This window comes from Hirsutella rhossiliensis (assembly GCF_020360975.1).
Source record: "Hirsutella rhossiliensis strain HR02 chromosome Unknown scaffold00018, whole genome shotgun sequence".
Lineage (NCBI taxonomy): Eukaryota > Fungi > Ascomycota > Sordariomycetes > Hypocreales > Ophiocordycipitaceae > Hirsutella > Hirsutella rhossiliensis.
In genome coordinates, this window is record NW_025408684.1 from 830709 (window position 1) to 851790 (window position 21082).

General features: G+C 45.2%; 2 protein-coding genes across 2 annotated transcripts; one reads left to right on the forward strand and one right to left on the reverse strand.

Annotated features, from left to right (window-relative positions):
* Positions 1 to 15828: 15828 nt before the first annotated feature.
* HRG_11043 (dnaJ domain-containing protein) lies at positions 15829 to 17550 on the forward strand (the record flags this gene model as incomplete). The annotated part of the gene is made up of 4 exons (XM_044869513.1): positions 15829 to 15932; positions 15988 to 17186; positions 17240 to 17320; positions 17384 to 17550. The coding sequence occupies 4 exons, from the start codon at positions 15829 to 15831 to the stop codon at positions 17548 to 17550; spliced, it is 1551 nt and encodes a 516-aa protein (XP_044715464.1).
* A 302-nt stretch (positions 17551 to 17852) lies between these two features.
* On the reverse strand, positions 17853 to 19328 carry HRG_11044 (peptidase family c54 domain-containing protein; the record flags this gene model as incomplete). Its single annotated transcript, XM_044869514.1, has 5 exons — positions 17853 to 18240; positions 18299 to 18324; positions 18394 to 18523; positions 18583 to 18751; positions 18821 to 19328. 5 exons carry the CDS (start codon positions 19326 to 19328, stop codon positions 17853 to 17855), a joined length of 1221 nt encoding a protein of 406 aa, XP_044715465.1.
* Positions 19329 to 21082: the final 1754 nt, after the last annotated feature.

The window sequence follows — 21082 nt, forward strand, 5'->3', positions numbered from 1 at the left end:
GTAACTTAACTAGAGGTATCTAGAACTTTAGCGATAAATAAAAGGGAAAAACTAAAGTACTTAAAGGAAAACCCTCCCTTTTTTTATAGCTAGTTTACTTTTATATAAGGTCGTAGTTATAATATATAAGAAACTTATACTAGCTATCTTAGGTATTATTTATTTAGTTAGAATTATATTAGCCTTATTATAAAGTAACCTTAGAAAGTAACTCTTATATATATATAATATAAGGGGATAGTATAATAGTAAAAGCGCTTAGAAGACCCGCTTCTTCTATAAGGTCGTAGGTTTAAATCCCGCTCCCCCTCCTAGCTTATCTAGCTACTCTACCGCTAGCTCTAACCGGCTAGTATTAATAGTCCCCGCCTATAGCGAGGTAAAAATAGCCCTTAAGCTATATAATAGAATAGCCTTTAGGCTATATAATAATAAGCTATTATAGCTATAACGCTATAGTGCCTTTTAACCTTAGTAATTACTTCGATCCTTAATATAGGAAAAAAATAAGGGGGGCCTAGGAACCTAGTTTAATAGGTAAGATCGCACCCCTATAGATATTAGCCCGTTAAAGGGATAAGACCCCTAGTACTCCCCTTCTAACTTACTTCTAAGTATACTTAAAGGCGTTATAAAGACCTTAATTATTTAATTAAGTATCTTCCTTAATAATAGTTAATTTAAATTTTTATTTTTCCCCTTTAAAGTAAAGACCGCTAGTTACGCGACTTTAGTAGAGATAAAGAGGTATAGAGTAAAGAAATCTCTAAGACTTTTTTTTTTTTTTTATTATTACTCGCATGCAGCCTCTAGGGCCATGGCGAGGCTAATAGGGGCCTAGGCCCCTATTAGCAGTCCTAGCTAGCTATAGAGCCCGGGGGCTTATACCTAATTAGGGAAAGGGTAGCTATAAAGGCAAAGACAAAGGAAAGGTCAATCTAGTTCCTCCCACGCGGTGTTTTTCCCCCCTAAGGGCCTAAGGGCCCCTAGGTTACTCTTTTTCGAGCCACTTAGCCGTTCCTATCTCTGTTTTAGCTAAGAAGGTTAAAAGGGCTTCCCTTCCTTCCTTAGTGCTATAGAGAAGAGGTAGGCTAAGGGCCTTCTTCCGTCCCTTCGAGGCCCGGTAAAGGACCTCTCTTTCCCTCCTATAGTTCGGGCACCTTAGGATAAGGTGCCTAGCCGTGTGCCTTCCTTGGCCGCAGCGGCAGTCGTCTCGGCCTACCTTATTAACCCTCTTTAAGAAGGATAATAGGAAGCCGGCCCCGAGGAGAAGTTGGTAGTAGGCCGAAAGGGTCGGCCTAGGCCTTCTTATAAGGTCCTTTTCCGGGCTAAAGGCTAAGCGGGGGGTCTTTCGAATAGACGTATAGTGCTTGCCTAAGCCTTTAGCCTTAGGGCCTTTAGCTGCCTCGGCAGCCCAGAGGCCCTTCTAGTAGTCCTTAGCCGCTTATCGGACCTTTCTTCGTAAGTAGCTAATAGAGACTATAGGGGTCCCTTGCGTAGGGGCCCCTAGGCCTCTCTTAGCTAGCTGGTCGGCTAGCTCGTTACCGAAGATCCCTAGGTAGCTAGGGCACTAGTATAGCCGTATATTATAGAAGGCCTCTAGGCTAGTTAAGAGCCTTCTAATACGTATAGCGAGGTCCGAGTAGCCCTTAACCTTTCGTATAGCGGCTTAGCTATCTATAAAGATATAAGCCTCTATAGGGGGGTTAAGGGGGCTAGACCTTAGAGGCCGAGGCCTCTTAGCTAGGTCCTCTAGGACCCTTAGTATCATGAATAGCTCTGCGGGTCGTCCCGTACGGCTAGGTTATAAGCCTGCCTTATAGGGTGATTCGGTAGGAGGTATAGGGTTCGAAGGGCATAGGAGAGGCATGCCTTTTTAAACCGTACCTCTGGTAGTGGGAGGGCTGCTTCGGCTTCTAGGGCCCTAATAGGGGATCCTTTAAAGGCCCCTAGGACTTTTAGAAGGGCCTGGTTCTAAAGCCTTTGGAAAGGCTTTATTAGGCTCTTAGGGGTCTTAGGCCCCCTATACTAAAGCTAGGCCCCGTAGTCTGCTATCGAGGTCACGCAGGCCTAGTAGAGCTGCCTCGAAGCTCTAAACGATAGGCCTCTTTATATAGAGACTAGGCGGGATAGCCCTTCGAAGGCAGCTTATACGGAGGCTACCTTCTTTTCGATGTGTTGTTTAAATAGGAGCTTAGAGTCGAAGAAGACCCCTAGCCACCGTACTAAGGGCTTCGCTTCGAAAAATAGGCCTCCTACCTTTATACCCTCTAAAATAGGCTGCCTTTGCCTACTAAAGTAGATAAGTTCCGTCTTAGAGGGGTCGAAATAGACCCCTTAGTCCTTAGCTTATTTAAATAGGTTAGCAGCTATAGCTTCTAGCTGCCGGACGTTCTTCTTAGCCGAGGTCGACGTTATAGAGATGCTAAAATCGTCTATATAGGATAGCTGGTACCCCTTAGCCGCTAGTATCCCCCTTACGTATAAGAGGAATAGTATAGGGCTAATAGGGGACCCTTAGGGTACCCCTATTGCTAGGTCCGTTAGGGGCTAGGTTTGCCCTTCGAAGGCTAGCTGGATCTTCCTTTCGGTAAGGAAGTGGTCTACCTAGCTTATAAGGGCCTTAGGGAGGTTTAATTCCCTTAGGACCCTTATAAGCTGTTCCTTCGATACGAAGTCGAAGGCGCCATTTATATCTAATAAGAGGGTGCTAGTAATAGCCTTCTTATTAGACTCCTGCTTCTTTTGGACGTAGTGTAGAAGGAGGAAGGCCGTGTCGATAGCTAACCGCTGTTTTCGTCCCCCTAGCTGCGTAGGGTTTAGAAGCCCGGCTATATTAGCTAAGTAGCTTAGCCGGGTAGCGTATAGCTTTTCGAGGACCTTCCCTAAGCAGTTAAGTAGACTTATAACCCTATAGGCTTTAGGGATAGTATAGTCTAGTTTATTTTGCTTAGGGAGTATAATTCCTATAGCTTCCTTCTACGCCTTAGGGTAGTATCCTTGGTTAAATAGGGCTTTATAGGCCCTATTAAAGACCGTGGGAATAACCTTATACGCGTTTTAGATAGGAAGGAAGCTAAGGGAGTCTAGGCCGGGGGCTTTCTTATTAGAAGAGCTAATAATAGCCCTTCTAATCTCGGGGTCCTTTAGCTCTTGCTAGTCCTACTTAGCCGTGCCCTTACTGCCTATAGGGCCCGGGGGCTCTTCTTTTTCTAGGCTCTAGGGGGGGCTAGGGGGGCTAGGGCTAGGGTCCGGGGTCGGAAAAAGGGTCGTTAGGAAGGCCTCGCATTTTTCCGTAAAGGTATTAGCTTTTACCTCTATCCTTTCTTTTATATACGAGATACTCGGAAGGGTAGGGTTAGCTTTAGCCTTAGTATAGGAAAAGGCCGTAAAGACGTCCTTTCCTACTGCTTCTGCTAGGAAGCTCTCCTAGTATTGCTTTTTAGCAGCCCTAATAGCGTACTTAAAGCTATTTCGGGCCTCTATAAAGCTCTTCTGGTTCTCCTCGTCCTAGGCTAGCCTATAAGCCCGTTGGGCTAGGCTTAGGGCTTTCCGAAGGGAGGTTAGCTCGTCGGTCTACCAGGGTTTAGATCCCTTATAGGGCCTCTTTTTCGGTATCGCTGCGTTAGAGGCCTCTATAAGGGTTCTTGTTAGAAGGGGGGCTATCCCCTCTAAGTCGTCTCGTTTTATAGCCCTCTCTATAGCTATAAGGAGGTCCTGTTCCTTCTTAGCTAGGTGTTCCGAGAAGGCCTTCTAGTCTACTTTCCTATAGTTATAGGTAGCAGGCCTAGCTAATAGGGGCCTATTAGGGCCCCTTAAGCTAGCTTCGAAGGCTATAGGCTTATGGTCTAAGCCCGTAGCCTCTAAGAAGCGGAAGTTAGCCCAGGTTAGTTGCTTAAAGGGGCTATAGAAAGCAAGGTCTATAACCGAGGTCCCTTTTAAGCCTTCCCTCTAATAGGTGCCTTCTATAGCTACCGTAAGGTCCGTTAGCAAGGAGGCCTTATAGCGGTCGAGCCAGCTAATAAGGGCTTCTGCCTTACGGGCCTTAGAGGATTCCGTAGACGGGTTCTACCGGTAGTGGTATAGGTTAAAGTCCCCTGCTAGTAGAAAGGGCTGCTATGGGAGCTGGGCTGTTAGTAGCAGCCTTTCTATCGTAAGGGGCCCTTGCTGGCCTTAGCTGGCTAGGGCCCCTTTAGCCTCTTTTTCGTTATATAGGTTAATAAGGGTAAACGGCTCGGCGCCTTCTACCCTTATAGCCTATATATCGGGATCGTAAAAGAGGTCGAAGCTAGGGCTAGCTTCTATCCGGTCTTCCTTCCTCTTATAAGCTATAACCCTAGGTCTCCTATCGAGCTTAGGAAAGTCGGTAGAGGGGATAGGGGTTATAATATTATAGGCCGGATGCTATATAGGGATATAGCTATTATCGATCTTATAGAGGTAAGGCTCTTACAATAAGATAAGGTCCGCTCTTATTTCTAGGGCCTGCTCTAGGATCGATAGGTTCGCTGTTTCCTGCCTATTAGTATTATGCTGTATAATACTAATAGGGTCATAGTTAGGCCTAGGGGGCCTAGGGGGCTTCGGGGGCCCTATAGGCGTAAGGGGGCTAAGGCTATTAGGCATTAGTTATTCCCTTATAGACTCCGTATTGCACCTTATTAGTCGTAAGGTGTTCTCCCTTATAGTTATAGCATTAGGCCTTAAAGTGAGAGCACCCTTAGCTAGCCTTGCAGCTAGGGCAGCTATGATCCCTAGTTAGGTGCTTTTCCGGGCAAAAGGCACACCTAATAAGCTGCCGGCAGGTCCGGGGGTTATAGCCGAAGGAAAGGCATCTATAGCACTGCGTGCGTATAGTATATTCCTTATAGGCCTCGACTCGAAGCTATAGGCCTGCTATATAGAGGCCTTTTTTCCGGCATTCGGCCCCTATAGCCTCCGAAGGGACTACGAAGACGACGGACCCCGTCTTTTACGTTGGGCCTAGGGTGCCTAGCCACCTAGGCTGCCCTAGGATATCGATCCCGCTAAAGGTCTTAGCCTCTGCGGCGAAGATGTCGAGGATAGGGGTCTCTAGGAGGTTAGGGACGCTCCGGGCTACTAGCTTAGTCTAGCTAGTAGGAAGGTCGGCCGATTCGATAGGCAGTCCCTTAAAGCATAGGGACTACTTATTCCGCTGCTCTAGAAGTTTCTTCGCTATATAAGGGGCTTTTATCGTTATAACTATATTACCTCTATTCGAAGTCGATAGAGCTAATATAGCTAGTTCCCCTATAGCCTTATTAAGCTCGTTACGAAGAGTAATAGGGTTAATGGTCGGCGTTAGCGATCCCTTCTTTAGCTTTAGGATAAGCTAGAAGTCCTCTTTTGCGTTCCTCTTAGCCGGGGCCCTAGCCGGAGCCTTAGCCGGGGCCCTAGCCGGGGCCTTAGCCGGGGTCTTAGCCGGGGCCTTAGGCGCCTTCTTTGCGGCGACCTTAGCCTACGAGCTAGCTTTGAGATTTCCTTTCGTAGCCTTAGGCTGCTGGGCGGTCTTAGGCTGGTGCGGGGGCTGTTGCGGGGGCTGTTGCGGGGGCTGTTGGCGGTCCGGGGTCCCTATAGCTGCCTTTTCGAGCCCTTCTATAAGGGTCTTATAAAAGGGTTCGATTTTTTAGGCTTCCTTAAGGGCCTAGAGGGCCTGTTAAAGGAAGCCCTAGGCCCGGTCCCTTAGGAAGGGGTGCTAGGGCTAGGGCTGGGGCTGCTGTTGCTATAGGCGTTAGAGTATAAGCCGGGTAAGCGTAGGGCTAATAGGGCTACTAAGAGCAGCCCTCTTTCGTCCCTTTACCTGCTTAAGGGGCTGGTTTAGCTAGAAGTAGCTAGCCCGAGGCAGGGATAGGCTAGGCCTAAAGATACTAATCTTAGGCCCGCTAGGCCTACTAGGCTAGATCGGGCTAGTAACCTGGGTAGGTACTAGGCTTATTTCGTTATCTTCTATCTCGATATCCTCTTAGCCTTAGTCTTGGTCTCGGGCTTTAGGCTTCCCTTCCGGGGTCCTTAAAGGGCGTTGGCCTTCTAAGGCTTCTTCTAAGCGGGCCCTAGCCTCTAGGGTGCTTATTTCGTCCCCTATATTAAAGGGGTCGAATAGGCCCGCCTAGGCCTAGGCCGGGTCCTGGGTCGGGTCCGGGCTTGGTTGCGTTTGCGGGGGGTACGTATTAGTCAGCGAGGGCGGGGAAGGGTTTTCCACCCGTACGGGGGAAAACCTAGCCTAGCTCGCTATCTTCGGCAGCATATTACGCACCCGCTAGTAGCTGCGCGAGGCTGCACTTAGGGGGGCGTAATATACTATTCGCGAGGGTTCTAGGCGTATGCTTTTTTCGTATTTTAGGCTTGGTTTTGAAAAGTTAGCTGAAAAAACGTGATAATGTTTTTTAACCTAAGGCCCTTAGAGCTATATATAGAACCGATAATTAGATAATTACGTAGTTAATTACTTTACTAATCCTTAGCTATATACTACGCGTGCTTTAGGTATATACCCTCGTCCCCGTTAAAACTAGTCTCTAGGGCGTAAACTTATTATTCCGTTCTATTTATATAGCGACGAGTAGCTTTACGAAGCCGAGAATACTTAGAGAACGACGGTACTATTTAGAAAAAATAAAATCTAGGGATTTAATAATTAAAGTAGTAACTACCTTAATAGCTAGAGTTAGGGACCTAATAAGGCGATAGACTTACTAAGAGATAAATAATTAGATAATACCTTTGCTAGTAGTAAAGGAAAAGTAATAAGCTAATACTAAAAAACCCTAAGCTCTTATTATCGGCCCTATAACCCTTAATACTAGCGACTTAGTTAAGAAACTATAATCCTTATATAATGCTTTAAAAGATATAAATAACGATAATAGCGTAATCTAAACCTTTCTAAAACCCTACTAAGACCTCTTACTTATATATATACTAATAATACTAATATAGGTATTAATAAGGGATACCTTAATAACCTTAACCTTAGCTCTCCTCTATACGGTAGCTTATAGAGAACGCTTACCTCCCGCTAATAGATAAGAAAGTAAGTAATAAGATAGTTATAATAAGATATCCTTTAACTCCGAAAACTCTAACTTTAAATTTCGTAACCTTATAATCTAAAGGTATACTATATCTAGAAACGCTAGCCGTTAAGAGGGATTATCTAATCCTACTACTAGCGATATAAAGAAAATTAAGGTAGATATTAATAAGATTACTAATAGACTTAGAGATATACTCTAGAAGCTAAGATAACTTTATAAGAAGACTCGCTAACTATAACTCTTACTTATTAGTAAATTTAATAGTAAAAATATAACTAAATTCCTTAAGAAGTTTAAATAGGAGATACGCGTTAACTATATTTATAATAAGGATAAAATAGACTAGCTCGAAGTCTATATCTCCTTTATATAAGCCCTTACTATTAAAATTCTTATAGACTGACTTACTTAGGAAGAAGTAAAGAAGAGACTCCTTTAATACTACTATATATATAATATTAAATAACTAGAAACTACTAACGACCGCTTAGACTATTATAATACTAAAAAGCTTAAGACTATTATAGAAGTTATAAAATAGCTTAGTCTCTACTTATACCTATAATATAAGGTATAACCTAACGGCTAAGAATAATATATAGTCTAGTTATACTTTATCTATTATATAATATTAAAGGAGCTTGTTATTAACGTTATAAAGAGAAATAAGAAGATATCTAAAGTTATATTAAAACTCCGATATAAAAGCCTTATCTATATAATTAATAACTACTTAGTACCTTACTAGGATTTTAATCGACGAGATATAGTATCTAAAGTCTATAATTAAAAGCTTAAGAACCTAAAGAAAGACTAGCTCTTTAAGGAAATTAATAAAGTAATAAAGGAAGCTAAATCTAATAAAGGTAAAGAAAAACTTCTTAAAGAGTTAAAGAAAATAGATAAGAAACCTAGATAGCCCGTAAAGGAGATCTTAGACTTAATAAAAGCCTTTAAAGATATAAATATTAACCTTACTTACTAGTAAGAGTAGATATTTAACTAGCTTAATAAGGAATATAAATATATTAATAGTAAAAGCTACTTTTTAAGTTATAAATAAAGAGGTAGCGTAAATACTATTAGATTTTACTACCTATCTAATTAATATATATAGTTTTAGGTTAATGCTTTTAACCGGCCTAGGAGATACTTCTATTATAGTTAAAAAATATACTACCTTAATAAGTATAAGGTATACTCTTATAACTATAAGATCGGATTTATAATATATAAAGTAGTAAATAGGACTCTTTACCTTAAAAGAAAAGATAATAAAAGTATAATCCCCTTAGTGCTTACTAATAGGTTTTCTTAAATAAGTATATATATTTAAAGGCTTATTATATACTAAGTAGATATATAGCTAGACTCCTTTATATTACTACTTATAAAATAAGTTAAAGCTATAGTTATACTATCTTACCTAAATTAGGCTATTAGTAAAAGAGAATCTAGTTTCTTAGACTAGTTCTAGAGATATAAAAGCCTATATAAGTAAAAGCTAAGGAATCTAAAAGTAAGCGGTATAAGAAAAGAAATAAGAAGGATATTAGTTATTATAATTATAGATAATATATAGTAAAGCGATATATATAATTAAATAATCTATATAACTACGATAGGGATTAATACTTATAAAGGGAAAAGATAAAGAGTTAAAGAAGATATATAGGAAATTAAGATAATAAGAATAGTAAAAACTAGCTTAAAGATTATCCTTATATACTATAGATATAAAGTAGATCTATATAAGAAGTTTAATAGACTTATAGACAAAATTATTAAAGAAATTATATATAAAAGAATCCTAATCCCTTTAAATTACCTAATTAACTTTATTCCCTAACTAAGTAAGAGACTTAGTATAAGATATATAGATATAGCCTTAGGTATAGAAAATACTAAATTCTAGACCCTAGAGAAAGTAGAAAGTAATATAAGACCTTATAAAGCTATAATAACGGTTATAAAAATAAGAAAGTTGCTAATTATCACGTCTTTTTAGCTAACTTTTCGAAACTAAGCCTAAAATATAAAAAAAGTATACGCCTAGAACCCTCGCGAATAGCATATTACGCCCCCCTAAGTGCAGCCTCGCGCAGCTACTAGCGGGTGCGTAATATACTGCCGAAGATAGCGAGCTAGGCTAGGTTTTCCCCCGTATAGGTAGAAAACCCTTCCCCGCCCTCGCTAACTAATACGTACCCCCCGCAAACGCAACTAAGCCCGGACCCGACCTAGGACCCCGGCCTAGGCCCTAGGCGGGCCTTCGACCCCTTTAATATAGGGGACGAAATAAGTACCCTAGAGGCTAGGGCCCGCTTAAAAGAAGCCTTAGAAGGCTAACACCCTTTAAGGACCCTAGAAGGGAAGCTTAAAGCCCGAGACTAAGACTAAGGCTAAGAGGATATCGAGATAGAAGATAACGAAATAAGCCTAATACCTACCTAGGTTACTAGCCCGATCTAGCCTAGCGGGCCTAGCGGGCCTAAGATTAGTATCTTTAGGCCTAGCCTATCCCTGCCTCGGGCTAGCTACTTCCAGCTAAACCAGCCCCTTAAGTAGGTAAAGGGACGAAAGAGGGCTGCTCTTAGTAGCCCTATTAGCCCTACGCCTACCCGGCTTACACTCTAACGCCTATAGTAAGAGCAGCCTAAGCCCTAGCCCTAGCACCCCTTCCTAAGGGACCGGGCTTAGGGCTTCCTTTAATAGGCCCTCTAGGCCCTTAAGGAAGCCTAAAAAATCGAACCCTTTTATAAGACCCTTATAAAAGGGCTCGAAAAGGCAGCTATAGGGACCCTAGACCGCTAACAGCCCCCGCAACAGCCCTCGCAACAGCCCCCGCACTAGCCTAAGGCCGCCTAGTAGCCTAAGGCCACGAAAGGAAATCTCAAAGCTAGCTCGTAGGCTAAGGTCGCCGTAAAGAAGGCGCCTAAGGCCCCGGCTAAGACCCCGGCTAAGGCCCCGGCTAGGGCCCCGGCTAAGGCTCCGGCTAGGGCCCTAGCTAAGAGGAACGCAAAAGAGGACTTCTAGCTTATCCTAAAGCTAAAGAAGGGATCGCTAACGCTAACTATTAACCTAATTACTCTTTATAACGAGCTTAATAAGGCTATAAGGGAACTAGCTATATTAGCTCTATCGACTTCGAATAGAGGTAATATAGTTATAACGATAAAAGCCCCTTATATAGCGAAGAAACTCCTAGAGTAGCGGAATAAGTAGTCCCTATACTTTAAGGGACTGCCTATTAAATCGGCTAACTTTCCTACTAGCTAGACTAAGCTAGTAGCCTAGAGCGTCCCTAACCTCCTAGAGACCCCTATCCTCGATATCTTTGCCGTAGAGGCTAAGACCTTTAGCGGGATCGATATCCTAGGGCAGCCTAGGTAGCTAGGCACCCTAGGCCCAACGTAAAAGATAGGGTCCGTTATCTTCGTAGTCCCTTCGGAGGCTATAGGGGCCGAATGCCGGAAAAAAGGCCTCTATATAGCAGGCCTATAGCTTCGAGTCGAGGCCTATAAGGAATATACTATACGCACGTAGTGCTATAGATGCCTTTCCTTTAGCTATAACCCCCGGACCTGCCGGCAGCTTATTAGGTATGCCTTTTGCCCGGAAAAGCACCTAACTAGGGATTATAGCTGCCCTAGCTATAAGGCTAGCTAAGGGTGCTCTTACTTTAAGGCCTAATGCTATAACTATAAGGGAGAACACCTTACGACTAATAAGGTGCAATGCGGAGTCTATAAGGGAATAACTAATGCCTAATAGCCTTAGCCCCCTTACGCCTATAGGGCCCCCGAAGCCCCCTAGGCCCCCTAGGCCTAACTACGACCCTATTAGTATTATATAGTATAATACTAATAGGTAGGAAACAGCGAACCTATCGATCCTAGAGCAGGCCCTAGAAATAAGAGCGGACCTTATCTTATTATAAGAGCCTTACCTCTATAAGATCGATAATAGCTATATCCCTATATAGCATCCGGCCTATAACGTTATAACCCCTATCCCCTCTACCGACTTTCCTAAGCTCGATAGGAGGCCTAGGGTTATAGCTTATAAGAGGAAGGAAGCCCGGATAGAAGCTAGCCCTAGCTTCGACCTCTTTTACGATCCCGATATATAGGCTATAAGGGTAGAAGGCGCCGAGCCGTTTACCCTTATTAACCTATATAACGAAAAAGAGGCTAAAGGGGCCCTAGCTAGCTAAGGCCGGTAAGGGCCCCTTATAATAGAAAGGCTGCTACTAATAGCCTAGCTCCTATAGCAGCCCTTTCTATTAGCAGGGGACTTTAACCTATACTACCCCTAGTAGAACCTATCTACGGAATCCTCTAAGGCCCGTAAGGTAGAAGCCCTTATTAGCTAGCTCGACCGCTATAAGGCCTCCTTACTAACGGACCTTATAGTAGCTATAGAAGGCACCTACTAGAGGGAAGGCTTAAAAGGGACCTCGGTTATAGACCTTGCTTTCTATAGCCCCTTTAAGCAACTAACCTGGGCTAACTTCCGCTTCTTAGAGGCTACGGGCTTAGACCATAAGCCTATAGCCTTCGAAGCTAGCTTAAGGGGCCCTAATAGGCCCCTATTAGCTAGGCCTGCTACCTATAACTATAGGAAAGTAGACTAGAAGGCCTTCTCGGAACACCTAGCTAAGAAGGAACAGGACCTCCTTATAGCTATAGAGAGGGCTATAAAACGAGACGACTTAGAGGGGATAGCCTCCCTTCTAATAAGAACCCTTATAGAGGCCTCTAATATAGCGATACCGAAAAAGAGGCCCTATAAGGGATCTAAACCCTAGTAGACTAACGAGCTAACCTTCCTTTAGAAAGCCCTAAGCCTAGCCTAATAGGCTTATAGGCTAGCCTAGGACGAGGAGAGCTAGAAGAGCTTTATAGAGGCCCGAAATAGCTTTAAGTACGCTATTAGGGCTGCTAAAAAGCAATACTAAGAGAGCTTCCTAGTAGAAGTAGTAGGAAAGGACGTCTTTACGGCCTTTTCCTATACTAAGGCTAAAGCTAACCCTACCCTTCTAAGTATCTTATATATAAAAGAAGGGATAGAGGTAAAAGCTAATACCTTTACGGAAAAATACGAGGCCTTCTTAACGACCCTTTTTCCGACCCCGGACCCTAGCCTAGCCCCTAGCCCCTAGAGCCTAGAAAAGAAGAGCCCCCGGGCCCTATAGGTAGTAAGGGCACGGCTAAGTTGGACTAGTAAGAGCTAAAGGACCCTAAGATTAAAAGGGCTATCGTTAGCTCTTCTAATAAGAAAGCCCCCGGCCCGGACTCCCTTAGCTTCCTTCCTATCTAATACGCGTATAAGGTTATTCCCACGGTCTTTAATAGGGCCTATAAAGCCCTATTTAACTAAGGATACTACCCTAAGGTATAGAAGGAAGCTATAGGAATTATACTCCTAAGTAAAATAAGCTAGACTATACTATCCCTAAAGCCTATAGGGTTATAAGTCTACTTAACTACTTAGGAAGGTCCTCAGCTATACGCTACCCGGCTAAGCTACTTAGCTAATATAGCCGGGCTTCTAAACCCTACGTAGCTAGGGGGACGAAAATAGCGGTTAGCTATCGACACGGCCTTCCTCCTTCTATACTACGTCTAAAAGAAGTAGGAGTCTAATAAGAAGGCTATTACTAGCACCCTCTTATTAGATATAAAAGGCGCCTTCGACTTCGTATTAAAGGAATAGCTTATAAGGGTCCTAAGGGAATTAAACCTCCCTAAGGCCCTTATAAGCTAGGTAGACCACTTCCTTACTAAAAGGAAGATCTAGCTAGCCTTCGAAGGGCAAACCTAGCCCCTAACGGACCTAGTAATAGGGGTACCCTAAGGGTCCCCTATTAGCCCTATACTATTCCTCTTATACGTAAGGGGATACTAGCGGCTAAGGGTACTAGCTATCCTATATAGACGATTTTAGCATCTCTATAACGTCGACCTCGGCTAAGAAGAACGTCCGGCAGCTAGAAGCTATAGCTGCTAACCTATTTAAATAAGCTAAGGACCAAGGGTCTGTTTCGACCCTCTAAGACGGAACTTATCTACTTTAGTAGGCAAAGGCAGCCTATTTTAGAGGGTATAAAGGTAGGAGGCCTATTTTTCGAAGCGAAGCCCTTAGTACGGTGGCTAGGGGTCTTCTTCGACTCTAAGCTCCTATTTAAACAACACATCGAAAAGAAGGTAGCCTCCGCATAAGCTGCCTTCGAAGGGCTATCCCGCCTAGTCTCTATGCAAAGAGGCCTATCGTTTAGAGCTTCGAGGCAGCTCTACTAGGCCTGCGTGACCTCGATAGCAGACTACGGGGCCCAGCTTTAGTATAGGGGGCCTAAGACCCCTAAGAGCCTAATAAAGCCTTTCTAAAGGCTTCAGAACCAGGCCCTTCTAAAAGTCCTAGGGGCCTTTAAAGGATCCCCTATTAGGGCCCTAGAAGCCGAAGCAGCCCTCCTACTACCAGAGGTACGGTTTAAAAAGGCATGCCTCTCCTATGCCCTTCGAACCCTATACCTCCTACCGAATCACCCTATAAGGCAGGCTTATAACCTAGCCGTACGGGACGACCTCGCCGACTCGGGCTCCGACCTAGGAGCCCTAAGCTATATTAGGCCCTATACGCAACTCTTCCGCCTCCTTAAAGGCCTAGTAGCTATTATAGGGCCTAACTATAGCTTAGAAAGAAGGAAAGCTAGCTGGGAGCCCCCGTAGGCTCTAGAGCCTAAGGCCTCTATTACGATAATAGAGGCCCCTAAGCCTCTAGCTAAGAAGCAGCACCAACGCCTCTTAGCTAACCTAGCTAGCCTAGAAGACTTCGGGCTACGGCCCTTAGTCTTCTATACCGACGGCTCTAAGGTGCCCTAAGGGGTCCCCTATGAGACCAACGCCTGCTCCTTCTACGAGATAGGCCTAGAAAATAGGCCTAGTAAGGCGTACTACGAGAACCTAGGGCCTCTATCGAAGTAGCCGACGCAGAGCTATTCGCGATACTAAGGGTCCTAGAGGACCTAGCTAAGAGGCCTCGGCCTCTAAGTCCTAGCCCCCTTAACCCCTATAGAGGCTTATATCTTTATAGATAGCTAAGCCGCTATACGAAAGGTTAAGGGCTACTTAGACCTCGCTATACGTATTAGAAGGCTCTTAACTAGCCTAGAGGCCTTCTATAATATACGGCTATACTAGTGCCCTAGCTACCTAGGGATCTTCGGTAACGAGCTAGCCGACCAGCTAGCTAAGAGAGGCCTAGGGGCCCCTACGCAAGGGACCCCTATAGTCTCTATTAGCTACTTACGAAGAAAGGTCCGACAAGCGGCTAAGGACTACTAGAAGGGCCTCTAGGCTGCCGAGGCAGCTAAAGGCCCTAAGGCTAAAGGCTTAGGCAAGCACTATACGTCTATTCGAAAGACCCCCCGCTTAGCCTTTAGCCCGGAAAAGGACCTTATAGGAAGGCCTAGGCCGACCCTTTCGGCCTACTACCAACTTCTCCTTAGGGCCGGCTTCCTATTATCCTTCTTAAAGAGGGTTAATAAGGTAGGCCGAGACGACTGCCGCTGCGGCCAAGGAAGGCACACGGCTAGGCACCTTATCCTAAGGTGCCTAAACTATAGGAGGGAAAGAGAGGTCCTTTACCGGGCCTCGAAGGGACGGAAGAAGGCCCTTAGCCTACCTCTTCTCTATAGCACTAAGGAAGGAAGGGAAGCCCTTCTAACCTTCTTAGCTAAAACAGAGATAGGAACGGCTAAGTAGCTCGAAAAAGAGTAACCTAGGGGCCCTTAGGCCCTTAGGGGGGAAAAACACCGCGTAGGAGGAACTAGATTGACCTTTCCTTTGTCTTTGCCTTTATAGCTACCCTTTCCCTAATTAGGTATAAGCCCCCGGGCTCTATAGCTAGCTAGGACTGCTAATAGGGGCCTAGGCCCCTATTAGCCTCGCTATGGCCCTAGAGGCTGCATACGAGTAATAATAAAAAAAATATACTTATAATAGGCGTATATTAGTTTTATAAGAATTTTTAATATACTTAAGTAATAATATAAAAAATATATAATATAAGAATAAAAATAAAAAAGATATAAAATAAAAGGGCTAGTAATAGCTAAAAAAATTTCAAGAAAAATCTAGTAAAAAGGTATTAGTTAAAATAAGATTAAAAGCTTCTTTAAGTAATATCTTTTTTATTAATTAAGATATTAAAGAAATATAAAAAAAGTATTAAATAAAGAAAAAAAAAATTATTAAAGTAATTTAATAATTATTCCCTTACCTTAATTATTACTATTATAATAATTAAATAACTATACCTTTACTTATTAAACCTTTTACTTTCTTTTTTACTTTTATATATTATTTATTTACTTTCTATATCCCTTCCTACTAAACCGTTTAATTAAGTTATTAATATACTTATAATAATAATATTAATACTTATTATATCTCTTACTTTATTATATTAATCTTATAATAAATTATAGTATTACTTATATACTTTAAAACTATACTTATAATCTTTTAAGTTAGTATTTATTTAAGTACTTTCCTTATTATAAGTAATAATAAGATTTATAATATTATTTTAAAGATTATATAGTAAAGTATTATTATAGAAGCTTATATATATTATAAATATAAGTATAAAGTAAGCTAAGATGCTAGGATAGCTCTTAGGTACGTAAGCAGAGGACCGCCCTTATAATTAGGAGTAATTTCTCGTTGTAAAGCTAGTATAATTTACCCTTGACCCGACCCGAACCGACATGGGCGCCCAGCAGTCTCTTCCTGGGCAAGACGCCAATGCTACCGTTGCTAGGACATGCTACTACGTCCTGCTGGACGTCGAGCACGATGCCACCGAACATGAGTGAGTGACAACCTAAGCCCGGGGATGATGCGGATTGGGTCTCATATTGCCCCAGGATCAAGAAGGCCTACCACAAAAGAGCGCTGGAGCTCCACCCTGACCGCAATATAAACGATGTCGAGACGGCCACGAAAAAGTTTGCAGAGGTACAGGCCGCTTACGACGTCCTCTCTGATCCCCAGGAGAGGGCGTGGTACGACTCTCACCGTGACGCTATTCTGAGCGGCCATGACGGTTCTGGACACGGCGCCGAGCCCGCAACGTTCCGCAACGTCCGCTTGACAACCACAGAGGAAATCTTAAGCCTCGTGCGCAAGTTCAATGCAACCGTTCCCTTTAATGACCAACCCAGCGGCTTCTTCGGAATGGCCAGGGAGGTCTTTGAGCATCTCGCCCTGGAGGAGGAAGCTGCAGCCGAGGCTGCCAATTTGGACTGCCCGGAGTATCCGACTTTTGGCTTTGCCGGCGATGATTACGACGGCGTCGTGAAGCCATTCTACGCCGCGTGGGCTGGCTTTTCCACTAAGAAATATTTCTCCTGGAAGGACAAGTATCGTCCATCGGACGCGCCTGACCGCCGAACGCGCCGCCTCATGGAAAAGGAAAACAAGAAGAGCCGTGATGATGCCATCCGTGAGTTCAATGACGCGGTTGGCTTCTTGGTCGTCTTCGTAAGGAAACGTGATCCTCGCTACCTCCCAAATGCACAGACCAACGCTGAGCGTCAAAAATCACTGCGCGATGTGGTGGCGGCCCAAGCTGCTCGATCTCGCGCTGCAAATCGGGAGAAGATGGCGTCGTGTAGTGTTCCCGACTGGACGGGTTTTGGCGCCGACGAAACACAGGAGTGCTTCTACTCGGAGTCCGATGAAGAGTCGGAGATAGAGTTGCTCGAATGTGTCGTCTGCAATAAATCGTTCAAAAGTGCCAATCAGCTCAAAGCCCACGACCGGAGTAAGAAGCACACCAAAGCCGTTCAAGAGCTGCGCCGCCAGTTGCGAAAAGAAGGCGCGGAGCTCGACCTGGATACTGCTCCCTTGCCAGCATCCGACATCGACCAGCCTCCTCGCACGGTGCCTCCAGAGCTGGCGGCCGCTCCCCAAGAGGCAGAACGGGAGAGCACGGAAGCGGCGGAGCTGGACACTGCCATGGATGGGCAGGCATCGTCGAGCCCACAAGGGTCCACGTCTGCATTGGGTTATGACGAGTACGCACCCAGGAGCATGGTTGAACAGAGGCTGGACTCTGCCCAAGGTGGGGGAGGGCAAGCTATCGACTCATCAAGTGAGGGTGAGCTGTCACCCCAGTTGCAGGAGACGACGATTCGCGAAACCTCGGAGCCTCGCCCCAAGACGGGCAAAGCCAAGGCCAAGCGAGAGAGAAGAAAGGCAGCGGCCGAGAGGTCACTAGAGGGCGGCATCGGGGTGCGTTGCGTCATCCCCTCTCCACAGACCCAACTAATCTCACGAGCTGCGCAGCATCCATGCTCTGTGTGTTCAGAGTCGTTCGAGTCCAGGACCAGGCTCTTCAAACATATACGCGAGGAGGGACACGCTGCTCCCGCGTCAAAAACAGCGACAAGAGACGAGAAGGCCATGAAGAAAAGGCGATGACCTGACTGGTCCGCTTTCCATCCCGGGTTCGTGCGTAGACAGAGGCGGTTCAGCAAACGACAGAGAACTAATAAAACGACAGCATTGTTGCACTTGAATCGTAGCACAAAGATCTGTCGACAAATCGTTTCTCCATTGTCGATTCACGTAATCACTGGGTTCTAGCCTGGTAAACTCAGGCGTACTTGACGCAAACCACCCGTGAGACCCTGCCCATGGAAAATTTGGCCAGCAGCCGCCCACCATATCCGACCCCCCAAAAGCAACCCACTAACGCCACCATTCAGACGTGGCGTTGTCAGTCTCTCTATGCGTCAATGACTATGTCGCTGTCATTGTCGCTCAACGTCTCCACTTCGTTGATCGCGTCTTCCCTTTGACTCTCCGAGCCTTGGGTGGTTACGTTATGATCTGCAACGTGTATGACTGCTTTCCCTTGGACATGCTTGACGCATCTCCGCCATTCCAGCCAATCATCCTCGCTGCGAATCAGGAACCCAATCAGCATGCTCGGGTCTATTTCCCGGACGTGTATTCTGCGCAACCTGGACGTGTGGCAAGAGTCAATATCATCGTCTGCGTACTGTTCCGTGTCGGAATAGTAGGGCAGGGCCGGTCTCGTGTGATGGGGGTCGAGGTAGAAAAGAAACGACCCTTGTGCGCCGATAAAGTAGTGGGATGAGGAGGGACGACCGCTGCATCTTGAGTGTCAGCACTGCCAAGCCGGGTGTGAAAGGGAAGTACTGCACATACCCAGCAATTCCCACGGACTGCGACATCTGTAGTGACGCTATGAGTGCTTCCCAGTAGACAGGCGTGATCTTGTCGATGCCCAGCCGTGTCCCCACGAGAACTAATGTTGGGTGAAACTGGCTTCCGTCAGGTTTCGCAATGCTCATAAAGCTGTCCTCGTAAACGTCGGGTCCATCTCCAGTCAAATATACCCGGAGAGACGGCTCGTGTTTGTTCACGAGGGCCCTAGAGTGCCCTCGTCAGTCGCTTCCACCCCGAGGTCCGAATTACGGGCGGTATCTCACTCTATGCAACGAGCAGTCGCAGACGGGCCGAACCATTCGCCCGGGTACTTTCCACATGCACTGGCACCGTGGTGCACAAAATTGTGGATGGAGTACGGCGCTCGCGGATCATCGGCAAATAGGCTGACGAGTTGGCGCTCGTCTTGTCGAAGTTCGCCTCGACGCCAGTCTATGCTTTACCCGTCAGAGCACGTTGGACACAACCAAGATTGTCCAGCCTAGGGGTTTGTTCGCATACCTCTCCCCAGCCGTAGCAAGGCCATTGCGTTTGCAAGAAGGCTTTGACCAGACCGGATCATGCAGCCCCATCCGCTATCGGACGAGAAGCCGATTTGGTCGCCCAGCTGGCTTTTGAGGCGCATGGACAGTGACAGCACGGATATGGCCCCTGGATCGCGAGACTTTGGTATGGGCTCGAAGCCATACCTGTATGTCATCCAGAACCTCGACCCAAAGTCGTCAACAAAGCCCTGAGGCCAGCCGCTGCCGTCTCGTGCTGGCTCTTCATAGGCCAGGGACGAGGAGAAGCTCCCTGACAATGACTCTGGCGGGGTCTCCGACTGGTTCGTCGACGAGGTCGCGGAGGGCGTTGTCTCTTGCCTCGTCTTGTCGGATAGTTTATATGTGCGACCGAGGCACCAGACGGGCTGGTCGGTGCCGATGTCGTTGGCGGGCTCCGGGTCCCAGAACATTTGGACCAGTCGACGATACCGGCCGAGATCGACGCTGGCCATGGCCGACTCCATGGGGGGCGAACGAACAGTTGAGGCAGGTGATGGCGATAACGGGTTGTGGACCGACGGAGCCGGTAAGTTCGCGGCTGCACACGACACGAAGGGTGTGGCCAGTCAGCTGGGTGGCGCGCTGGAAGCTGGCTAGCAGCAGTCAGGTCCGCCAGCACTTGTGTTTTAAAGATTCGGGAAATAAATCAGCCAGTAGCAGGGGGTGTTGAGGATGAACCATCGATCTCTTTTCATGACACGACAGCTAATATAATACCGAGTGTATTTGATTCTTAGGCAACGGTGTGGTTCGTCTGTCTATCTCGGTAACGGGTCCAGAAGCCAGTTGTACTGGCGTGACAGTCTATGGCGGTCGATGGTGGGATGATGCTCTTCCACTCAGTGCATCATTCGTCCATGGTGGAAGTTTGCGTGAAAACCAGGAGCCGGCCGGCCGACCATGTGAGCGATGAGGGGGTGACGAAGGCAGGCTATTACCTACCTTAAGAAGTCGAACTGCTCGTGACCATAAAGGAAGGTATATAAATGCACTATACACCTTAGGTACCTTGTCACAGTATATAGGTAGGGTTATCTATAGGTGTACTAATAATAGTTCGTATCTTTTAGTACTATATAAGTAGTAGCTATACTTATAAGCTAATATAAGTAGGCTCTGACTAAGTCAGCTCACCCACTTGGGGGCACACCCACTTAAGGGCACGTCTCATACAACTAAGACAGCATATTCTAATAGCAATTAAAGCCGCGTTTTTATATCGCGATACTTAATTATGGTGTTTTCCTACTATTCTAGCTGCCAGCTTCTACATAGAGCTTTAAAATCCGCCTTCTAATTAGCTATTGCGACGGCAGACGGCTCAAGGGCGCGTTAAAGCTGTTTCCTCGTCTTAATGACTTATTTAATCCGTATAAACCGGCTATTTAGATCTTAGGCGATTTTTCGTTGCTTTTAAGGCCGTAGACGATATAATTAATGCTTAAGCTATTATATACGTAGCTATACCGTTGCAAGCTGCGTGTTCTAACGATCAAGGCTACGGCCAACTTTGCTAAAAAGCACACGGATCGTACGGATAACTTAACCGCGATTTTCGAGCCCCCTAATAAGCCTACGGACTTCCTACGATCGTCTCGGTATTTTAAGGGCATCGCTATTATCTATTAAGCTTAAATTCTTCTTCCTCTTTAGTAGTAACGGCGTTAATAGCGCGGGTAAGACGAAGCGGCTTATTAATAGCTTTACTATATTAACTAGCTAAAGTCCTATCCCTCGCTACCCCCCTTTAATATTTTTCTCGGTTAGGCCGGCCTGCCGGGCCTAATAATAGTAGCGAAGGAAAAGTGCCTTACTAATTAGTGCTATATCGTCGAGAGAAGCGATTTTTTAGAGTTAACGTCGGTAGGTAGCTTTAATCGGCGAAAAAATCGAGATATTAAGAGGTTAAAGGACGTACGAGGCGTATAGAGGTAGGAAAAGGAGATATATACTATATAGGAAGCATTCGTATATAAAATCGTTAGTCTAATAGCTTCTATAGCTATCTATAATTAAGAGGACGTTGCCGTATAGCTAGCTTCTTATTTATAAAATAAAGACCTACTTAAGCTATTAAATCGCGATAGAGTCGCTCGTCTAGCCCTTTAGAGAGGCTATAAAGTCCTAATCCTTTAGAAAGTCGAGTTCTTTAGGGAACTATTAGTATTAAAGGTCCTAACCTTTAAAGATTATAAGAGGAGTTAAGGCCTAGCTAGTA